The sequence below is a fragment of the Diabrotica virgifera genome, chromosome 9 (assembly GCF_917563875.1).
Source record: "Diabrotica virgifera virgifera chromosome 9, PGI_DIABVI_V3a".
NCBI lineage: Eukaryota > Metazoa > Arthropoda > Insecta > Coleoptera > Chrysomelidae > Diabrotica > Diabrotica virgifera.
This window is the reverse complement of record NC_065451.1, coordinates 172,614,477-172,637,714: the sequence shown is the minus strand read 5'-3', so window position 1 is coordinate 172,637,714 and position 23,238 is coordinate 172,614,477. Positions and strand designations below refer to the sequence as shown.

General features: G+C 34.0%; 1 protein-coding gene across 2 annotated transcripts in view; it reads left to right on the top strand.

Annotated features, from left to right (window-relative positions):
* LOC126892118 (LIM homeobox transcription factor 1-beta) overlaps positions 1–22,186 on the top strand; it is an 82,203-nt gene extending 60,017 nt beyond the window's left edge. The window contains exons 4-6 of one of the 2 annotated variants that reach the window (XM_050661592.1): positions 5,862–6,107; positions 12,911–13,164; positions 18,776–22,186. In XM_050661592.1, coding sequence (XP_050517549.1) covers positions 5,862–6,107; positions 12,911–13,164; positions 18,776–19,014 — 739 coding nt within the window. In that variant the 3' untranslated portion in view covers positions 19,015–22,186. Of the gene's footprint in view, positions 1–5,861; positions 6,108–12,910; positions 13,306–18,775 lie in introns of both variants that reach the window. The other variant, XM_050661591.1, reaches the window with a different exon arrangement.
* Positions 22,187–23,238: the final 1,052 nt, after the last annotated feature.

Genomic DNA, 23,238 nt, shown 5'->3' with positions numbered 1-23,238 from the left:
TAACTCTACCTTTGAAGTGGTGGAAAAATTCACATACTTATCTCTCTGATCACCAAGGAGAATGTCATGACTAGTGTTGCCCAAAATCGGTCTTGGTCTTGCAGTCTTGGTCTTGTTCTTGCGTTTTCGCAAGACCAAGACCAAGACCAAGACCGCCTAATTTTAGCAAGACCAAGACCAAGACCAAGACCGCCTAATTTTAGCAAGACCAAGACCAAGACTTACCTTGCAAGACTTGAGCAAGAACAAGACTTGGCCTGCGAGACTCTTGCGTCTTGCAGTTAGAACTGAGGGTCGTTTTAGGGAGTATGTATATTAGTTCGGCTATATTCTTACATACTTTATGAGAAACAAAAAAAATTTGTAACAAAAATGTTGAAAATTGGACTTATGTTCGCTACGAACAATACCATAAACATACATAGAGAGTCAAAATATCCATTTAAAGAACATTTGACACATTTGACACGTACTCAGGTTATTATTACAATGTAAAAATAAAATATTTTGTATTTTCCTTCCCATCAGACGACTTCTCTGAAATTAGTTGTACGGGTTATAGGCCTGGATCCCGCGTATGAAAAAAAGTTGATTAATAGCAAGCTGAAAATTTGTTAATAGCTAAAGGGTGCTTAGTCAGACAAACTTTGATATATGGGAACACTGGAACAGAGGAAGTTTTAATTGTGGAACAGTTTAAAAATTTGGAACGGTCAGACCACGAAAACGTCACATATATTTTGTCCGACAGAACTTCCAATTGATTTGTTACCCTTTCATTAAACTCTCATGCAAAAATCAGGCTGCTATTTATCACCAAACGGGCATGATAATGAGTGGAACACGTAGAACATGTCAAATGACAGGAATTATGACAGGTGATAAATATCAGTCTCATTTTTGCATGAGAGTTTAATGAAACGGTAACAAATCTATTGGAAGTTCTGTCGGACAAAATACATGTGATGTTTTCGTGGTCTGACCGTTCCAAATTTTTAACCTGTTCCACAATTAAAACTTCCCCTGTTCCAGTGTTCCCATATATCAAAGTTTGTACGACTAGACACCCTTAAGCTCTTAACAAATTTTCAGCTTGCTATTAATCAACTTTTTTTTCATACGCGGGATCCAGACCTATTATGAAAATAGTCGCCTTCTAATCATAACATAACATTCTTGCTTTGCGACGCCGATAGTAATATCAAATATCGTATCCAAACTTTTTAAAAATATGTCACCTTGCGGATAAAAAATATACCTAATAAATTTAATCTTATCGGTACTTATATAGAATAGTAAGACTATTATGTATTGTTTTTGCTGAATGTGCTATGACCTATGCTATGAGATCGAGATCACTGGGTTACAGAAAATTTGCCGAAACAGCGCGACTATTATTTAAAAGTATGATTACGATACAAAGGAACAGTGTAAATAAAATACCGAAATTAACGATATACACTTCTCCAAAAAATTTACTCACCATCTTAAAAACAGGTCATTGTTAATGTCTTGAATTTCCTAAGGCTACGGCTCCACGGGCTGGAAATTGACGCTGGCAGTAGCCGCAAAACGAACTTAAGGTTCCGCAGAACGGAATAGGAATAGCCGAACTGTACCGACTACAGGACTTGCGCGTAGTCGGTTCAGTTCGGCTATTCCTATTCCGTTCCGTGGAACCTTAAGTTCGTTTTGCGGCTACTGCTAGCGTTAATTTCCAGCCCGTGGAGCCGTAGCCTAAGCCTTTTGTTCGATTTAAGTGATTTTTTAATATGTATGTTTTCTTATTTTTATAAATACCGCTGTGTAATATTGTTGCTAGACAGGTCAATTATTATTGTCACTGTAGACCGGGTGTACCAATAAAAGTGTGTTTTTTTACAGAGCTAGCATCGCTCTGTGGAATATTCTAGCATTTATAAAATACTGAAATTACAACGATAACCTCATATTTTCACTTATATTGGACATTACATTCGCTTATATTGGATAATAAAATACACTACTACTACTATTAATATCGGTTTACAGCGTTCTTCGACGCCTTCCGACTCCTAACCGCCATTCTTCTCTGTTTAACCATAGACCTGGAGGGATTTCTCTTTCCTCTAGTTCTTTTTCAATTACCTCCCTCCAGCTTCTTCTCGGCCTTCCTCTTTTTCTTCTCCCTTGTGGTGTCCATGCAAAAATCTGCTTAGGGATCCTGTCATCTGTCGTACTAGTTGTTTTATTTTTATGTCATCAATTATTGTAGGTGTGACTCCCATCATTTCTCGTATTCTCTCATTTGGTATCCGATCTCTTCTTGATTTGCCTGCTGCTCTTCTCCAGAAGTCCATTTCTGTTACTAGTAGCATTTTCTCCGTTCTTTGTTTCAGTGGCCAAACTTCACTGCCATATGTGATTATACTTTTAAGTATGCTATTGTATATGAGCTGTTTGTTCGCTTTAGGTATTGTCTGGTCCCACAGAATGCCGTTCATCATGGATATGGTTTTTCTAATCTGCATTAATATAATAAAATATATAAGTTTCTAATAAACTTTAGTTAGTTAGAACATAGGCACGGATTACTAAGATCTTAGATCATGAGTTCAAACTCCACCCGGTATCAGTAGTTGTCTAGATCAGTAATTCTCAATCTTTTTGAGTCATGAACCACAAAATACTTTTTATTATTATGGTTACCAACTAACTGAAATAGGTATCTAGCTAGGTAATCTAATTAAGTATAATAATAATTGTGGTGCTGATTTTAGCTGTGTTTGCGTTTTATGTACCACCGCAAATAATGATATGTACCACCAGTGGTACATGCACCCCAAATTGAGAACCGCTGGTCTAGATATTTATTAATTTGGCTGATCTTTACTATGGCTATGAAATTCTAGCTTAAAATGTACATCTCTGTCACGTTGTTCAAAGATATGTAATAGGCTAATAGGCAACTGCGAGACTTGCAAGACTCTTGCTGCAAGACCAAGACCAAGACCAAGACCGGGAGCGCAATACCAAGACCAAGACTGTCTAAGTCTCGTCTTGGTCTTGCATTTGGGCAACACTAGTCATGACGGAAGAAATCAAGCGAAGGATAATCCTAGCAAACAAATGCTATTTTGGACTGAGTAGACATATGAGAAGCAGAAACTTAAACCAAAAAACAAAAATAACCACATACAAAACCTTTATACAACCAGTGTTGACATATGGATCGAAGACATGGACCATCTCCAAGGTAGATGAAAACCTTCTGCTTATATTTGAACGAAGGATCCTGAGAGAAATATTCGGTGGCATCTTTGAAAATGGTGTTTGGAGTAGGAGGTACAACTACGAGGTACAACACAGATATAAACATAATATTTGGTGGTAAAGATGCAGTATCTTTTATAAGAATAGGAAGACTAAGATGGGCAGGACATCTAGCAAGATCACAGCAGAACAACCCTCCTAGAAGAATCCTTATGTCACAACCTGTAAGAAGTAGAAATAGGGATAGGTCCAAACTCAGATGGAAGGGTGGTGTAGATGAGGATGGGAAAAAAATAGGCGCAGCAAACTGGCAGCGGTTGGCAATGGATAGGACTGACTGGCGTAATAGACTTGGGAAGGTCGAGACTCTTTCATAGGGCTGTAGCACCATTGATGAGGGTGATGAGTTCGGAAAAGCGTTGAAGCGGATCCAATAAAGGTCTTCTATAGTATAGCCTTTCAGGGATCTCCGAGATAAATCGGGGATACGGATGTTGCCTCGCGGTGTGTATATACAATACATTGTGTATATTGTATAGACTTTCTGGCATTATGGCTTGTTATAAAATGAAAAATTTTATCCCGGTAGGTTTTTTGGTGCTTCAATTCATCTAGTAACAATGTCGGTGTTTGTTTTATTGCTAGATATTATATTTACAAAGATTGTATATATTATTTAACAATGTACCTATTCAAATACGTAAACAATTTGAGCTTATTTCTATTTTTAATAATCCGGGATAGAATATTTGGAAGAATTATGGAAGGGTAAAAATACCAGTACCTGTGTACAAAAACAAAGAAGATCAACTATTTTCAATGGGAAATAAGATTATTACAAGGAAATAGCTTCAGAACAACATTAAATAAACAAAGAAAATGTTTAATAGACCAGGGCGCATCTGTAAAAATATTAGTACATTTGGATGTTGACAGGTGACTCATATTTTTTTGCAGAAATTGCTCGAAAATAACTCGAATTGCTCGAATATAATAATATTTGAGTTATCCTCCCACTCAAATAGGTCCGGAACATTGTTTAAATATTCGATTTTTTTTCTTCGTTTTTTGATTATAACTTTAAAAGTATTCATTTCTGACAAAAGTTGTACTAAAATAAAAGTTGCGCAATTAAATTTCCTAAAATAAAGGATTAGTTTTAAAAGGATTAGTTTTTCAACCATTTATGCTACACTTAGGGCCTTCATATTTTACCCAGAAAAACTATATGATATAGTAAATCAATACTGTAAATTTTATTAAAATCGGTTCAATAGATTATGCAAAATAAATTTTGCAATGCAAAAAAAAATTCATTTTTTCCAAATGTTGCAGGACTGAAAATAAAGCAGATAGCAAGTTGAATCTTTTCTACATATAGAAAAATACTGTACCTTTCAAGTTGCAATTTGCAAAATTAAAATCAGTTAACTACCACAGCGTCAAGAATTTTTTTAAATAAACATTAATTTTGGGTGCTACGCGCAGGACAGCGGATACGTTTGCTCTGATTGGGCATTCCAATAACCTTTGATAATGATTGATAAATTTTAATTTTTAGTACATTTTGATATAAATAAATAAATTTGTTTATTTCAAAATAAAAACACATACTCTGTCCTTTAAAATAACACTTTTTTACCAAAAATTTGCTTTGTTCATATATTTTAACTTAGAAAATAAACGTTTATTATTTTTAAACTTAGGCAATTGTTTAAACAATATTTCACAAACAATAATCAAATTAGTTTGCTTTATGTGGAATTAAAATATTAAAATACAACAAAATATAGAGCAAGAAAATAATATATTAGATAAAGATTGGAAGAAATTTTGGTGGAAATCAATTTGCGTGAATCGAACACCCCTGTCCTGCGCGCAGCACCAATAATTAATGTTTATTTAAAAAAATTCCTGACGCTGAGGTAGTTAATCGATTTTAATTTTGCAAATTGCAAATGAAAGGTACAGTACATTTCTATACGCAAAAAAACATTCAACTTGCTATCTGCTTTATTTTCAGTTCTGCAACATTTTGAAAAAATGATTTTTTTTGCGAAAGCTGGATTGCAAAATTTATTTTGCATAATTTATTGAGCCCATCTTAATGAAATTTACGGTATTGTTTTATTATATCATAAAGTTTTTCTGGGTAAAATATGAAAGTCCTAAGTGTAGCATAAATGGTTGAAAAACCTAAAATGCGAATACTTGTTTTTTTATGGTTTTTTCGCAATTATTGCTATTTTGCAACAAGGGTGACAAAAAAATTTCTGGTAACGCCTTCGCGGTTTCTATAACTTGGTCCCACATAATATATGAAACTAATAGAAATAAATAATAATTCTGTTGTAAAACGAAAACTAGAGACGTCTTATATTTCAATTCATTCAGACACATATTTTTTCTCTGATGATTTTCCTTTTGTTACCATTAAACATTTGCTTCTTTCTTTGAATTTTGGATACTCTGTTTTGACCACAGGCCTTATAAATACGAGTAGACATCACAGTTTCAGATTAAACATTAAGAAAAAATAATTCTAGACGACGGTCTGTAAACCCCGAAAATAATTTAGCGTTAAAATTATATTTTTTTTTATTTTCTAGGATATTTGGAGTGAAGTGTTCAAGATGTGGAGACCGATTGCTTCCTCACGAGATGGTGATGAGGGCCCAGCAGCACGTATTCCACTTACCATGCTTCGCCTGTGTTGCCTGCGGTCAACCTCTCCAGAAAGGAGAACAGTTCGTTCTTAGAGCTGGGCAACTCTTTTGTAGAGGAGACTTTGAGAAGGAGCTGTATCTTTTGCAACAGGCTAGTTCGGGGGACGATGATCTACTGGATGAAAATAGGTAAAATATTTTTCATTATCACTATTATGCTGCAATAAGCAAAAACAAGAAAAAACTGAATGCAGGCCGACATTAAACAAATCACTAGTGTTCATTATTTTATTTAATCTTTTTTTGTCACTCTTCTTTGGCCTTGTCTTTATAGCACATCTCTATACAGTCGAACCCGCTTAGGGAGCGTTCAAGTATTACGTAACGCAGTTTGGGGGGAGGGGGGTCTTGTAAAACGTTACGGCGCGTTACATAGGGGGGAGGGGGTTCGAACAGCGTGTTACGTAACATTCTTTTTTAACTTAAATGAAAAAAAAAACTACGGAATTTCTTTTATGTTTTACATAGACCCCTGAATTGTATTATGTTGCACCCTAACGCTCCGCTCATGTTCCGACAACAGGACAATAGTACCTATTCAAGTGAAAAAATCTTAAAATTTGTAACACAGATGAAGCACAGTAACATGTGTTTGAAATAATTAAAGATGACCTCTCTCCACAACAAAAGATTAAAAGATAGGTACAGATGTTATTTAGAGGTTGTCGACGGAACTACGTGTTCATAACTCATGTATGTTTTCTGAAATCGTTTTCTGCATAATAGGTATTCATTAATGTTTTAAATACGGAAATTTTCAAATTATTTAAAAATGTCTTTAAATAAAAATCATTAAATACAAAACTCACTTATATTGATACTTAGTTTAGAAAATTGATAGATATTTAAAAAATAATAATACCCTTATTTAAAGTGTGATTCCCGAATTATTAATTTCAAAGTTTTATGTGATTAATATCTTGACGAAAATTATACATAATTTCAAAATTTCACCTTGCATTATTCATAATAGACCCTACATAATGCACATTTTTGAGATGAGGTTGTTAAGCAGCTTCTAAAACAAAAATATACAGGGTGTTTATTAAGGATAATGGACTATGCTAGACTTGAGTGAATCACCCTGTATATTCAAATTTATGTTTAAATAGTCCATAGTTGAATTTAAAAGTTGACGTATCCTAGCGTTTTTATAATTTTCTAAAATAATGACACACGACAACAATTTTATTCCATAAGTGGTTTCCATACATTATAATTTTAAATGTATTATTCATAAACAGCATGAAATCAGATTATTAAGCAGCTTTTAAAAATATAAAAATATACAGGGTGTTAAAAATAAAGCTTATGGACTACGGTAGGCTTGCATGAATCCATTTAAATTACTTTTAAAGTACATTTAAATTTATGTTTAAAAAGCACACATTTTTATATATGAAATCTACGGGTCTCAGCGTTTTTTAAAATTGATTAAAACAAGGACAGAAATAATTTTATTCCATAAGTGCCTTCTTACATATACAGTGTGTCAATTTTAAAACTTACAATGGCTATATCTCACGAACAAAAGCTGAAAACAAAAAATGCTTGAAACCGTTTCTAGGATAGTAAGGGGGAACTAAAATGACATGAAAGAGAACTCACCCCCATCAACCCCCTAGGCCCCACCTACCCCAACCAAAAAAGTTTAAATTGCAAACCCCTACTTGTGATACATCATTGAAAAGGCTATAAAAAATGCTATCCAATGGTATAAATAATAATTATACAGGGTGAAGCAATAATTGTGAAACTTAGGCTTAAATTAAAAAGTTTAATGAGGTTTTCTTGAAATACAAATTTGATAAAAATATCAATTATGTAAATGTTCAATGTGGGTTCCGTTGTTTTGTAAACAATAATACAGTCCATTTTCAAATTCTGCACGAAATTTGACAAATGTTTTTCTAGTAATATGCTTGAGTAATTATTTCTCGCAATTTCCCAAGTGACGCAAGTTAAGTTTTATAAACAACTGATTTAAGGCAAAAATGGCAAATTAAGTTTTAATTAACAAAAAAAGTACGAGAGGACACTTACCATTTAAAATAATAGTCCGGGAGATAGCATTACAAATACAAAAGTCATAGTAAGCCAGCTGATATTAACACCCTGTATAATTATTATTTATACCATTGGATAGTACTTTTTATAGTAGGATAGTATATTACTTTTTTCTATGGGGTTACCCTAAATCAGTTGTTTATAAAACTCAACTTGCTTCACTTGGGGAATTGCGAGAAAGAATTACTCAAGCATGTCGCCCTATTACTAGAATATTTGCTAAATTTCGTGCAGAATTTGAAAATAGGCTGTATTATTGTTTACCAAACAACGGAATTTACATTAAATATTTACTTAATTGACATTTTCAATAAATTTGTAATTCAACAAAACCTTATTAAATTTTTCATTTAAGCCAAAGTTTCACAATTATTGCTTCACCCTGTATAATTATTATTTATACCATTGAATAGCATTTTTTATAGCCTTTTCAATGATGTATCACAAGTAGGGGTTTGCAATTTAAACTTTTTTGGTTGTGATGGGTGGGTCCTAGGGGGTTGATGGGGGTGAGTTCTCTTTCGTGTCATTTTAGTTCCCCCTTACTATAATAGAAACGGTTTCAAGCATTTTTCGATATCAGCTTTTGTTCGTGAGATATAGCCATTGTAAGTTTTAAAATTGACACACTGTATATACAGGTTCAAGAATCTTGAACCGATTCTTCCGTTTCAAGACCTCGATATTATTCATCAAAAAAAGAACCTATATACCAAATTTGGTTGAAATCTGACATCTCGTTCAAAAGTTATCGTGCTATTAGTCACGTATGTATAGTCGCCATTTTGAATGCCCGCCATTTTCGTAAAAAGAACAAAAACTGAGATGGCGTCGTATCTAAATTTGAACCTCTATATGTGTAGTATATGTGGTCCAAATTATATGCTTCTACCATAAATGCACAATAATTCTTATAATAAGCATTTGCACGAATCTGCCGCATATACGCTCTGAGCTTCGCTGGTGTCGCTCCTAGCGGTTACTAATTCAACTTTCACCGGTAATTTTTAAATTAATTATTTAATTGTTATCGCTTAGTATTTACAACGCTAAAAAGTAATTAAATTGTAATAGATTTTTTTAAGATTTTGCTAATCATTTTGACGTTCTATTGATGAAATATTAATTTCTTACTTCGGATACTTTCACAATTATCATGTAGATGGCGCCAAGATTAATTTATAATTACATATTACAGAACATTAAAAAACGCAAATTCAGTATTTAAAACGTAAGTATATTTAAGGTAAAAATATAAACCACAGCTTTGATCAACTAATATTTTTTATAATTAATGTTTTTAATTTTAATTTAAAATTAATCACTTTGACATTTATGTCAAATTTCCGGTAAACGTTTACAGACTTGTCACTACTGGCGCTCACGAATTTATAAATATCCCCTCTAGTACGAGCTCACAGCGTATAGGTACAGCTAGTTCCTAAAAAAACTGATACGACTCTAAGTAAGATTTGATCATTTTGAGCAGTGTATGATTGGTCTGACATTATATTATATTTATTATGACAGATAAATAATAAAATAAACAAACAAACATCCATTTTTTGAGGTTGAAGTTATCTGACAAATTTTAAGATTTGGCAGTGACAGTGACAGTATGTAAATAGTAAGTATTTATCCATCAAAATATAATAAATTAAATATAATTAAACTTATATTCATTATATCACACATCATCAAAAGCTTTTTACAAGAACATAGTCAGCGATTTTGATATGGCTTTGAGCCAGACCACATCAAGATCGCCTATAATTCGTGCTGGTAATTGCCTTGCAGCAAGACCAAAAACAAAAAGAAGAAGAAGAAGAAAGTACACTGCTCAATTTTCTATAAAATACGCTTTAAGAGTCGTATCAGTTTTTTTTGGAACCAGCTGTACATGTGAAGATAGGTTTTGCACTTAATAAATCGTAATTAACATAACTAAAAAGTTAAAAATCTTTCCTAAAAAATATTTTTACGCTCTTTTTAATGGCCGTATTAACTATTTGAAAAATTAATACATACAGGATGAAATAATTGAAAAAAAACAACATATTTTTACATAAAAACCAGAAAAAACACAACTTCTGGTAAACCGATTCTTCCGGTTCAAGACCTCGATCTTATACATCAAAAAAAGAGCCTATATACCAAATTTGGTTGAAATCTGAAGTCTCGTTCAAAAGTTATCGTGCTATTAGTCACATATGTATAGTCGCCATTTTGAATCCCCGCCATTTTTGTAAAAGGCAAAATCTGAGATGGCCTCCTATCTAAATTTGAACCTTTGTTTAGTATGTTTAGTATGTTTGGTATGTTTAGTATATGTGGTCCAAATTATATGCTTCTATCATTAAATGCACAATTCTTATAATATTTGCACGAATCTGCCGCACTACTATAAATTTTGTTTTTGACATGTACCCACAGGAAAAATTCATTTGGAGCTAAATCGGTAGATTGGGGTGCTACTGAATCAGTTTTGTCGTCTATGTTAAGGAATAATTTCATCAAGAAAATAACCAAGGATCATAACCAAATACTGTTAAAAATGTTCTGATCTTTTGCAGAGTATTTTAAAATACAACAAAAATGTTTTCTCGAAAACAAGAAAATTATTATTTTTTTAAAAAATCCACAAGGAAAGAATTTTCCTGTAACTGACTGTATACTGTCAAACACAAAAATTTTTTTAATTAAAAAAATCCTGAATAAAAAGTATACAATTTATTAAAATCCTTTAAAGGAATCAAACACAGTACGTTCTCGATATATAAAATATCATCATCAGTGCTAGAACTGATTGATCACATGCTAAGTCACCAAAAAATACAAGGGTATAAAACATTTAAATGGTATAAAGTTTGTTACATTAACATTGTTATTTAAAATTCCAAATGATGGATAAAATTTATAAAGATAAGGCTTTTACGCACTGTATGACTCCCCCATCACGTGGGTTACTGAACAGGTGGATGGCAACTCAGTTGCAACAGCAACACACGTGATGGGGGAGTCATACAGTGTCTAATATCTTTATCTTTATAAATGTTATCCATCGTTTGGGATTTTAAATAACAATGTTAATGGAGAGGTAAAGGAAGCATTACGAAAATTAAAAAATAGAAAATCTCCAGGAGAGGACAGAATATCGAACGAACTCCTAAAGTACAGAGGACAAGATCTAACTAAACAACTATAAAAACTAATACAAAAAATAATAGAACAAAACAGAATACCACAAGAATGGAGATCAAGCATCCTAATACCTCTCTTCAAAAAAGGAGACAAATCAGACCCGAAGGATTACAGAGGGATTAACTTATTAAACACAACATTAAAATTAACAACAAAAGTGATAACAAACAAATTGAATGTAATTATAACATTAGCAGAAGAACAACAAGGTTTTAGGTCGGGAAGGTCATGCACTAACGCTATATTTATAATGAGGCAAGTTCAAGAGAAATCGTTGGAATACAACAAACCGGTATATTTATGTTTCGTGGACCTTAAGAAAGCATTTGACAGGGTCACATTAAAGGACGTTATCCACTTGTTATATTCGAGAGAGGTACCTCTGGGAATAATTAAAACGATCGAAAACATCTACTAGAACAACACAATAAAAGTAAAAGTGGAAGATGAACTAACTGACCCAATTGAAGCCGGTAATGGGATAAGACAGGGGGATTCCTTGGGTCCTTTATTTTTCAACCTGATCATGGACGAAATAATAAAAAAAGTAAGAACTAGAAAAGGATATCAAATGGGAGAAAAACAACTTAAAATAATCTGCTATGCGGACGATGCAATACTAATCTCTCAAAGTGAAGATGATTTACAACGTATGCTACACCAATTCAACATAATCGCCAGAAAATTTAATATGTTGTGTGTGTGTTTATGTTTTATTGGCACTGGTTTAAGCAACCAACTGGCCAGAATTTAATATGTTAATTTCCTCAAGAAAGACAAAATGCATGGTTATAACAGCAGATCCAATAAGATGTAAATTGGAGCTGGAAGGTCAGATAATAGAACAAGTGATGGAGTTTAAATACCTAGGCATCACACTATCTAGCTACGGAAGGCTCGAAACAGAAGTGGAAGATCAAGCGAATAGAGCAAACAGAGCCGCAGGTTGCCTGAATGTCACAATATGGAGAAATAAAAATATCGGAAAAGAAATGAAAGGCAGAATTTACAAAACACTCATCCGACACGACGACCTGACACAGAGAGGACAAAAAGATGGCTCGAAACAGCGAAGATGAAAACCCTTCGAAAAATCAATGGTAAGACTCTATGGGACAGAGCTAGAAGTATAGATATACGACGGAGATGCAATGTGGATAACATTAATAACTGGGTAAGAAACAGAAGAATAGAATGGAATGACCACATAAGCCGAATGACAAACAAATAGGGTAGTCAGGACAGCGGGAGACGGTTCCCCAATAGAAAGATGATCAGTGGGAAGACCACGAAAACGATGGAACGACAACTTACTAAAGGCACATTTAAAAAACAGACAGAGCCATGTCTATACAAAAAGAAGGAGAAGAAGAATATTAATGTAACAAATTTTCACACCATTTAAAGAGTTTATACCCTGGAATTTTTTTGGTGATTCAGCGTGTGATCAACCACTTCTAGCACTGATGATGATATTTTACATATCGAAAACGTTCGGCACTTGATGTAGTTATTTGAGGGATTTTAATAAATTTTATACATTTTATAAAGGATTTTTCAATAAAAAAATATTTATTTACCTACGTTTTTACTGTTACGTATATTAAACTTGTGTAAGGTCTTTGTGTCTTCAGCTAAGCTAATAGTTAAATTTTTGCTTCCAGCAGACCCAGAGATGGCAGAAGAGGTCCCAAGCGACCGAGAACAATCCTCACCTCCGCTCAACGACGACAGTTCAAAGCCTCCTTCGAAGTGAGCCCCAAACCCTGCCGCAAAGTCCGAGAAGCCCTGGCGAAAGAAACCGGCCTCAGCGTCCGGGTGGTACAGGTTTGGTTCCAAAACCAGAGAGCCAAAATGAAGAAGATCCAAAGAAAAGCCAAACAGGACGACGGGAAATCGTCGAGTGATAAAGAAAAAGGTGATAAGGATGATAAAGTTATTAAGCAAGAATCGCCAAGTAGTGAGCACGGGCATTATATGAGTTTGGGCAATTTGGGTGATGGCCATTTTCAAACTTCTAGTCAACCCCTAAATCCCAACGTTCCGTACTCACCTGATGGTAAATAGTTTGATTTTTTTATGGTAAATTCAGAGTAGCTGGGGGATAAACTAATATTTCCTTTAGAACTGTCATAATTATTGTTTTAAAACTGGCTATTACTTTGACTTTGAGTAGCATCATTTTTGGTCAAATAGACAAATAATTAAGGCGATTCTTTAGTCAGTAGAATATATAATCTTAATATTCTTTTTTGGTGTAATTTATTAGAGAGTGACCCAAAAAGTATGTGTAATTGGAACTTGACTCTATTTGCATCTTAAATTGTAGCGATGATAACAGTTTCGGGATATTATATTGGAATTGCTACACTAAAGTAAGTAGAAAGCTACACCAAGTTCCTTTTCCTGTTTTTGAACAGCTTCCACGATACAGCATTTTGGAATACTACAAAATTTTTCTAATCCATTAAGAAGAGTACCAACTCTTTATTTACCAAGACTATCACCATACACAAATAACAAATATATTTTAACGTACCCCACCGGTTGCTTAGGAGACTGTTTGCCCTGGGGGTGAGTTTTCACCCCCTCCCTGGGGTGAAAAAATATATGTCCAAAATAATTCCTGAAATGAATAAACTGACTAATTCTAAGCAACTTTTGTTCTATATAGCTTTTTTACCAAGTCAATACTTTTTGAGTTATTTGCGAGTGAACATGTTCATTTTTCAACAAAATAACCACGTTTTTAGACGGTTTTTCGCAAATAATTCAAAAAGTAAGTATTTTATCGAAAAAAATGATCCGAGTAAAACTATAACCTGTAAAAAAGTAAAAAAAAAATGGTGTATGCATGAGGTTTCTACACCTAGCAGAACCAGAGTTATAGCTAATGAAAAATAGGTTCATGTTCACCAAATTCCAAATAGAGTATTTTAACGTGAAATATACAAAAAATGAAGCACTTTTTGGGGAAAACCTATTACAACTTTTTTAAAGGGTTTAAAAAAAGTTTTATTTCTGTTTTTATAAAAAAAGTTTCTAGCATCAAATGTAAGCAAGTTACGCTCAAAATAAAGTTGGTCCCTTTTGTTTTGGCAAAAAAAATCGTAAAGATCACTCCCTAATTAGCAACTTAAATGAAATTACCTAATCGTTACCGCTTCACAAGTTCCTTTACTTATGTTGTGTGTATATGATCTGTAAGTTTAATCGATTCAAAGTGCTTATTTTTGAAAACAATTGGTTTTAAAATAAACTTTCTAAAAATTTTAATTTTGAAAAAAATGCTTTTTTTTTTCAAAATAACTTAAAAATTGTTGGAGATAACAAAAATCTCAAATAATAAGAAAACTCGGCTTAGCTTTTTTAAATCTTTTGTATTTTTTTTGTTTTTCTGTAAGACAAAAATTGGTTAAGATTTGGTGTTTCTAAATTTGCATACACTCGTGATTGGTGAATCGTTCAAATCTTTTAACTACAGCCCTTTCAAAAATAAGGACTTTGAACTAGGGATGGGAAAAACCTACCGGTTTAAACCTAAAACCGGTTTTTTACTTCGCAATAACCGGTTTTACCGGTTGTTTTTTTGTCCCGGTTATAACCGGTTTTTTCTTTTTAAAGTAAAAACCGGTTATTAGGTTTTTACGGTGATTAGGATTAGGTTAGGTATTATTTTGGATCCCAATCATAATTATTATTCTCAAGTAATTATTCCAAACAAAACCATAATTCAAATTTTATTTTATTTTATAAAATAAAGAAGCAAACTGAAAGTGCAATCTCACATCAGCCAGAAACAATTATTAAATTTTATTATAATATTTACTTGAAAAGGTATTTGTAATCATAATATTTACATAAGAAGTGATCTGGTTGAATTAGACGCAAACATCATCTATTTTTCACACTTAACTCTTGACATTGAAAGTGGGTGAATGACTTTTTCTGATTACCAAAAATAATGCTCTGACTATGAATATGGAATTTCTGATTACGAATACGAATCTCCAAGAATTTCGCTACGTTTTCAAGACGATACACTCCTACAGGAAGTATTAAATGCGTTAAAATGTATCTATTCTACAAATATACAAACGTGTTAAAAGTAATATATGTTCTTTCGATAGTAATTTGATCATATTGATATCGAGTCGAATGGAGTATCGCAAACCATAGTGTATTGTAAATGTAACTTTGTAACCTATTGGATTAAAAAAACCGAAAACCGGTTTTTCCAAAAACCGGTTTTTTTTGCCGGTTATAACCGCCAGGTTAAACCGTAAGCAAAAAAACCGGTATAACCGAAAACCGGTGTTTTGTCAAAAACCGCCATCCCTACTTTGAACCGATGAAACTTACAGATCATATAAACAATACATACACGAGTAAAGTAACTTGTGAAATGGTAACGATTAAGTTCATTTGAGATATTAATTAAGGGGTGATTTTCCTGATTTTTTTTTACCAAAGAAAAATTACCAACTTTATTTTGAGCGTAACTTGTTTACTTGTAATGCTATAATTTTTTTTATAAAACAAAAATAAAGCTTTTTTAAACACTTTAAAAAAGTTGTAACGAGTTTTCCCCAAAAAGTGCTTCACTTTTTGGTTATATCACGTTAAAATATTCGATTTGGAATTTGACGAATATGAACATATTTTCATTGGCTAGTAACTGTGCTTGTGCTACGTATAGAGATCTAATATGTACACCATCTTTCACTTTTTTACAGGCTATATTTTTGCTAGGAATGTTTTTTTCGAGAAAATACTTACTTTTTGAGTTATTTGCGAAAAACCGTTTAAAACCGTGGTTATTTTGTTGAAAAATGAACATGTTCGCTCGCAAATAACTCGAAAAGTATTGACTTGGTGAAAAAGCTATATAGAACAAAAGTTGCTTAGAATTAGTCAGTTTATCCAGTTTCATCCATTTCAGGAATTATTTTGGACATATATTTTTTCACCCCCGGAGGGGGTGAAACTCACCGCTAGGGCAAAAGCACACATCGGCACAATATCACTTTTTTTCTTTGACTTATTAGCTATGTGTATGCCAAATTTAATGTCAATAGAGGTTTTGCAATATTTTACCGTTAAAGAACGTACTAAATACAGATTGAAATATTATATGAGCAATAGTATCTTTATGTTAGGACTGAAGTTTTGAGCTGAATGGAAAAAAAGAGAACTATTAATATTACTCTATCTATCTAAAGCTATCAGATCCCAAAACTAATCATAGAATCAGAGAATATAGGCCATAGGCAGTGCTTTGGTTGAAGAACATCGGCAATTGGACATTACTCAATTTGCAGAAACTCCTGAGAATGGCAGAAAGACACACAGTTCTCCAAAATTGTTGCCAACTCCACTGATGAAGAGAGCACTTAAAGATGTTAGGATCGTTATCCCATATTACTACCCCTTTATGTTTTTAACCCCTCAGTATAATAAGTGAGAACTCCTCTTGTGATTACTTGTTTATGAAAAAAATTAGTACAAGTTCGAAATCTTGTTTTAAAGCATATCCATGCACAAAAATATACAATACTCGTTTTGCTAACTTGATAATTCGTCAAGTCAATAGCACAAAAATCATCGTTAAGTTAGGTAAACCCAGTAACACTGAATTTATTACAATTTTTTGTATACATGTCTCTTAGGGTTAGGTAAGCAAGTCATCAAATTTTCAGAAGAATCCAACCGTTGAAAAAAATGTCACAAAATAGTAATGTGTTGGGCCTGCACCATGTCTTCCGTACTCAAAAGTATGTCTGGGTACTCATCATACAGTAAGGTATCTCATCAGAGTTTATTTTTTCCTGGTGTCGCTAGAATATGTGAAGGATGACGTAAATAGAGTAGTCTTCATACCATACTATCCCAGATGTGTTCAAGAAGTAAAAAATCGGGAAATCTAGGGGGCCAAGACAATAAATCATGCAATAGGCACCCTAATTCTGGCTTTATTTGGTCACGCATTATTTTGTGGAAAAAATGGTTTCGGGGAGTGTGCATGTATGAAGCAGAACATGTAAGTCCACCACTTCCTGGAGTAACGCACGACGGTTAACGGTTGTGTTGCCTCTGATAAACATCAAAAGTAGCCTGTTTCTATAAGTAGTAACTCCTCATACCATAATGGCAATAGTGTGGTTTACATGCCTTACAATGAAAAATTGAGGATCTTATCTTTCACCCCGTCGCCTGCCTTTGCACCCTCACGCCCTCACACGACCAACATGCATGCCCAAACATAATATGGATTCATCATAACATACAACGATATTTCATTCAAAGTTCCAGTTCATCTTTTATCTGTACTATGCCAGTTAATATCTTCGATACCTAGGAGTGAGCGGTAGAAGGTAGAACCAAGGAGTGAAAGGTAGAACCAACTGAGGACTAATAAATTGAGTCTTACTGGGTGTTCTCTTTTCTATTTCAGTTAGTATATGTTACCCCTTTGTTAACTGTTGTGTTAAGATTAATGTATCGGCAGCATACGATTAAGTTGCTCAACCCAAAAACATGACGGCTTTACCTATATGACATATGACCCAAGTATTTGCAATCGCATGCTTGTCCAAACTCACTTTTATGCACTACTATGTTGTTATTACTTACTAAAATCGTTATGCCTTCCAATAACGAGAGAGAGAGAAAGAGAGAGAGAGAGAGAGATAAAGAGAGAGAGAGAGAGAGAGAGAGAGAGAGAGAGAGAGAGAGAGACAGACAGAGAGAGAGAGAGAGACAGACAGAGAGAGAGAGAGAGAGAGAGAGAGAGAGACAGAGAGATAATTGTCTGTATGGGTAGGGACGAAATTAGGTAGGGATGAACTAGGTACTGTTATACCGGATTTAAACTCAGTCCTGTTGGACAGGGAATTGGGCAGGAAAGTGGGCAGCGTGAATGTGTCAATAGCTCACTCGCGCTGCCGTTGCTCATGCTACTGCTATTGCACGACGCTCCCCAAAAAGTCGGTTTTTGGGACGGAAATCAAAGGAGAGTGTATAATGCGAGTGAGTATTAGTCATGAGGACATTGCGGACATTGGTGAGGACTGCAGTGAACACTTCACTCGCGTCGATATCGTATTTCGGGCAATATTTCCGACAGCGGCATTAGCAGTGGCAAAGGCTGAGTATAAATCCGGCATTAGTCAGGATTGGCTTAAGGAATAGTTTAAAATGGAGGATGAAAATGATTGAAATCTTACAGCAAAAAAAAATATTTTTTGCATGTGAAAAATTGAACAATACTTTTAATAGGTTATAGCTAATACGTGAGAACAATACGTCATAATGTTTCTCAGTTCAAAACAACATAAGCTTATTATCTTCTGGAAATGTTCCTTGTTTTCAAGTGAATTTGGATTCAACTCCCTCCCATTAAAGCAATCAATGGAGAGTGATTTATTATTTTTACCAAACATAATATTAAAAAATTTTAATACACCTCACCTATTATCTAATAAATGAATTTAAAAAATAGTGTATTTACAACATTTACATTTTTCCAGATAACTATCCAGCACACTCTGGCGAGAGTTTCTGCAGCTCAGATATCTCTTTGGACGACAGTACAAACTTCGATCAGCTGGATGAAGCTACATCGGATACCATGTCTCTCCAAAACCTCGAACTTCAGTCACATTCCCACCACAACGAAGCGGGCTCTACGTCCACATCGACCTCCATAGCTAATCCCATAGACAAACTCTACCTCATGCAGAACTCATACTTTAGCACAGAACAGTAGACGAGCAGGAGTAGATCACGGATAAATTTTCTCAAGGGATTTTAAACAAGTGTTAAAAATTAAAGTTTTACTTAAGTATTTGGTCAAATTTTGAGTTGAAATTACGGTTATTTTAAAAACTAAAATTTTCACTCCGCGCGTCCTGACGACAAGATCTCTTCGACTGGTTTGCGCTATCTCTTTCTAGCACATTGTACCGAGAAACTAAGATGAGATTAAGGTGTGAGTATAGGCACGGAAGAGGAGGACAACTGTCTAACTGACAACGCAGCTTAATATGTGTAAGAGTGAAACAGCACTAATCCAAAGAAAAAAGATGGTGTCGTCACTTCGCTTTGAATGACACTCTCTCTGTGTCAATATATACCTCTATGGTATGAAGTATGTTAACTCTAAAATGCTGTGTCTGTGTACCTACCTGCTTGACTGCTTGACTTATCCTTGTTTTTCCATTTTAACCAGTATAAGTACTTATAGCGATATGTTTTCTGTTTTTTTTTTGGTCATTTTATGTTTTCTTCTTTATATTTCTACTTCTGTTTATAAAAATCTTACACCAGCTATGTACATAAATATCTTTCTTCTTGATGTCTATCCTATCCTAACATATCAGTGAAGAATATTGGCGTTTATCACGACAATCTTTATCTAATCTGGAGTAGGGCAGAAAAACTTCATAGATGTTGTGTTGAACCAGGTATTGAGGTTCTTTAACCAGGATGTTCTTCTCCTTCCTGGACCTTACTTTCCAAATATTTTCCTTGCACTGGGCTTATAGGAGGGCATATCTGTTTTTCTTTTTCTTTATTTTTCTGAGGACCTCGTCATTTGTGACTCAGTCAGTCCACGTGATCTTAAGTATTCTCCTTTAGGTATAGTCATATCTCAAATGCTGCTAATCTTCTGCACATATCTTCATTTAAGGTCCACAATTTGACTTCATAAAAAAGGACTGACAAGACATAGCCTCGCACCATTCTTACTTTTCAAATCCACAAGGAAAAAGGTTTTCCTGTAGCTGGCTGTATACCATATATCACAAAAAATTTAAGTAAAATTCTTTATAAAAGGCATACAATTTATTAAAATTCCCTAAAAAGGGCTACATCACATAATGTAGAACTAGCTTTAGATCTGATTACAGATCATCAGTGCTGAATAGGATGCTCACATGCTAAGCCACCAAAATTGAAAATATTTGGGTAAAAAATAATTAACATGGATGTTTTAAATATCACATGATTAGGCCCCGGGCACCATTTGACCCTCACTTGAGTTTAATACATTCAGAGGTAACTATATGACAACTAATTATAATGACTATAGTGCGGTAGCAGATCCTCTGAACAACCAAGCATGCGTGCACTTAGAACAAAGCTTCTCTGATACCAACAGCATTATTTACGAACCTGAAATGGTTGTGGGAAATTTGACTTTCACAGAGCTTGTAAATTTTCTAATGGATTATCTTTAGGAACAATTTTAGGAGATGCCTAAAATTGTTCATTCATTTCAGCCATTCTGTTGATATTTCTCCAGAGTTCTATATATATTGTTGAGTATCTTTGTGAGTATTGCTATTGACTCATCCATTAGTTTGAGTAGTTCTGCCTGTATGTTGTCGGGGCCTGCTGCTTTGCCATCCTTTAGCTTTGTTATTGGATAATAAACTTCCTGGTGTTATAATTTTGCTCCATTATTTTCCTCTTTTTCTAGCTCAAAAGTTCTCTTTGGTCTTCAAACAGTTTCTCTAGGTATCTTTTCCACGTTCTTATTTTACACTGTTTGTCCAAGATGATGTTTCTATCAGAATCAGTTAGATTTCCTTTCTGTCTCCGTTTTAGTAAACCTGAGTTCTTTAACTTTCCTATGTACATTGTGATTATCGTACTTTGGCTGTACATAGAGTCTCAATTTCTTTTTATTTCTTCACTGCTTCTTTTTCTCTCGCCTCTCTGATTTTCCTTCTTTTGGGTCTGGGTCTGAGTCATTTTTGGCTTTTCTTTTTTCAATCATTAGTTTCGGGATCTCATCTGTTATCCATGATTTTTTGTGCAGTCATTTGCTCGTTTAACGTGGCTGACTCTCACTTTCATATTGGTCTTTTGGCATACGTAGATCGTACGACTCTGATTTCATCCTAGTTGATACCTCGATTAATATTATTTGTGAAATTCAATGTTTCGTTTAGCAATTATAACACTGGCAGATTTATTAATTCACTGACTCTTTGTTGACTTACAAAAACTTTAATTAACAGATAATAATTATTATATTTGATACGGAATAAGAATACATATTATTCCGTAAATATAGGTTTGGATTTTATATAAGAGATAACCACTGAGAAAATTTATCTATACCGTAATATGTAAATAATATAGATCGGAGAAAAGTTGAAAACATGAAAAAATGTATAAACTTCATTCGAATATTTTATTATTTACCAAAAGTATGTTAATTGTTTCTTTATTTTATATTTCCACACAGAACAATTTTCTACCATTTTCAAATTAAATAGGGTGTGAGTGAACTTATGACACTATAAGGTAAGTTGACCAAATAAGGCCCACTTAATGTTTGTTAGTTGTTTTTTGATAAATAAAATCACGATATAAATCTGAAAACCACAGAGAAGATAAATCACATATTTAAATTTAATATGAGATTGTTAAATTTTGTCAAATGTTTTATGAGTTGATACTTTTTAGTCTTTAAAAAATGGTTGCTTCTGGGCCTAATTAGGAACACCATGTTCTTAATAAGGCCCACTTCATGTTCTTAATAAGGCTCACTTTTTAAATGTGACAATTATGCCTGGTTGCACCAACAGATCTTCAGCTCCAGTTTAGCCCAGTTCAGCTTATGTCGCATTGACGTTCCACGTCTTAAGCTTAAGGTCTATTGGTGCAACTATACATTAATCAAATTAAACAAAGGTGACATGTAGGACATTTATTTTGTAAAAAATAATAGGTACTTAAAATAATTATTGCAAACAGCCTGGACATATGAAAACTAAGTCTTTATCATCTGCTGAAAGTCCTACACACTCTTCATGAATATATCGTTTGCAGCTGTCACAAAGTCTCATATCCTTAACGACATCCTCATTGCAGACGAAACAATACCAACTATCTTTTCGTTCTTCTTTGTTTTTTGAGGTTTCAAGTGAGCAGTGTTTATTTTTCTCTTCTCCTTTTTTTAGTTGTTTTTTGACTATTTTTCCGTTTGCCAAGTTTTTTCCTTTTCTTGATTGGTTTTTAGGGTCATATAAACCAGCTTCATCAAACAATGATTTTGTGACTTCCTGTGCTCGATAGTTCAGGGATTTCTTTCTAGCACCTTTGCGTTTTCCAGTTTCCAATTCTGGTGTTATTAACACTGCGTTGAAACTTACTGACATTTCGTTTTCTTCTTCTGAGCTGTCATGTACTGAAAATTCATTGTCAGAACCGTCAGAACTCTCAGAGCTATCTTGCGTATTTTTCTCCTTTAGAGCTTTTATTTTCTTTTTTCTGTCTGGAGTGGAGCTGCCAATAGGATTATTCGTTGCGGAAGTCGAAGCTGATAGAATAGCAGAATATTCTGAGTCTAATTTATTTTCTGTTATTTCTGATGGGCAAAGAGCTATGTCAGGAATGATACTCGGATCATACGGGTATATTCCCGTAGCACGAAAACCTGAAATAACATTTGATGCTGCAGTTGCTTTTGGCCATACTTTTGAGAAAATTGTGCCAAACGAAAATTTATTGATCGTTCGATCTGGTCTATTTGTCCAGTAGGTGATAACTTCGTCGTCCCAGTAAGATTCGAAGGCTTTAAATACCGCCTTGTCCATAGGTTGCAGTTCATGTGTGCAATTACTTGGCAGGCAAAAAAGCGTAATTTCATGCGACTCGGCTTCATCAACAATACCTGCATCCAAATGGGACGATGCTCCATCAAAAATAAGCAGTACTCTTCCTATTGGCTTGTACTTAGCAGAATGTTGTACCCACTTAATGAAAACTGGCGTAGTCATACTTCCGTTCTCGGTCATTTCAATAACTGTTCCAGCAGGAAGATTGTCATACCATTCACTCTTCTTTGTTTTTCCTTTGAACAAGATCATAGGTGGAATTATTTATCCTATAGCATTTCCACAACCGACGATTGACACATTCTCAGCGTGCTCTTGCGAAATCAAATGAACTCGTTTGACACCTTTACGAGCATATA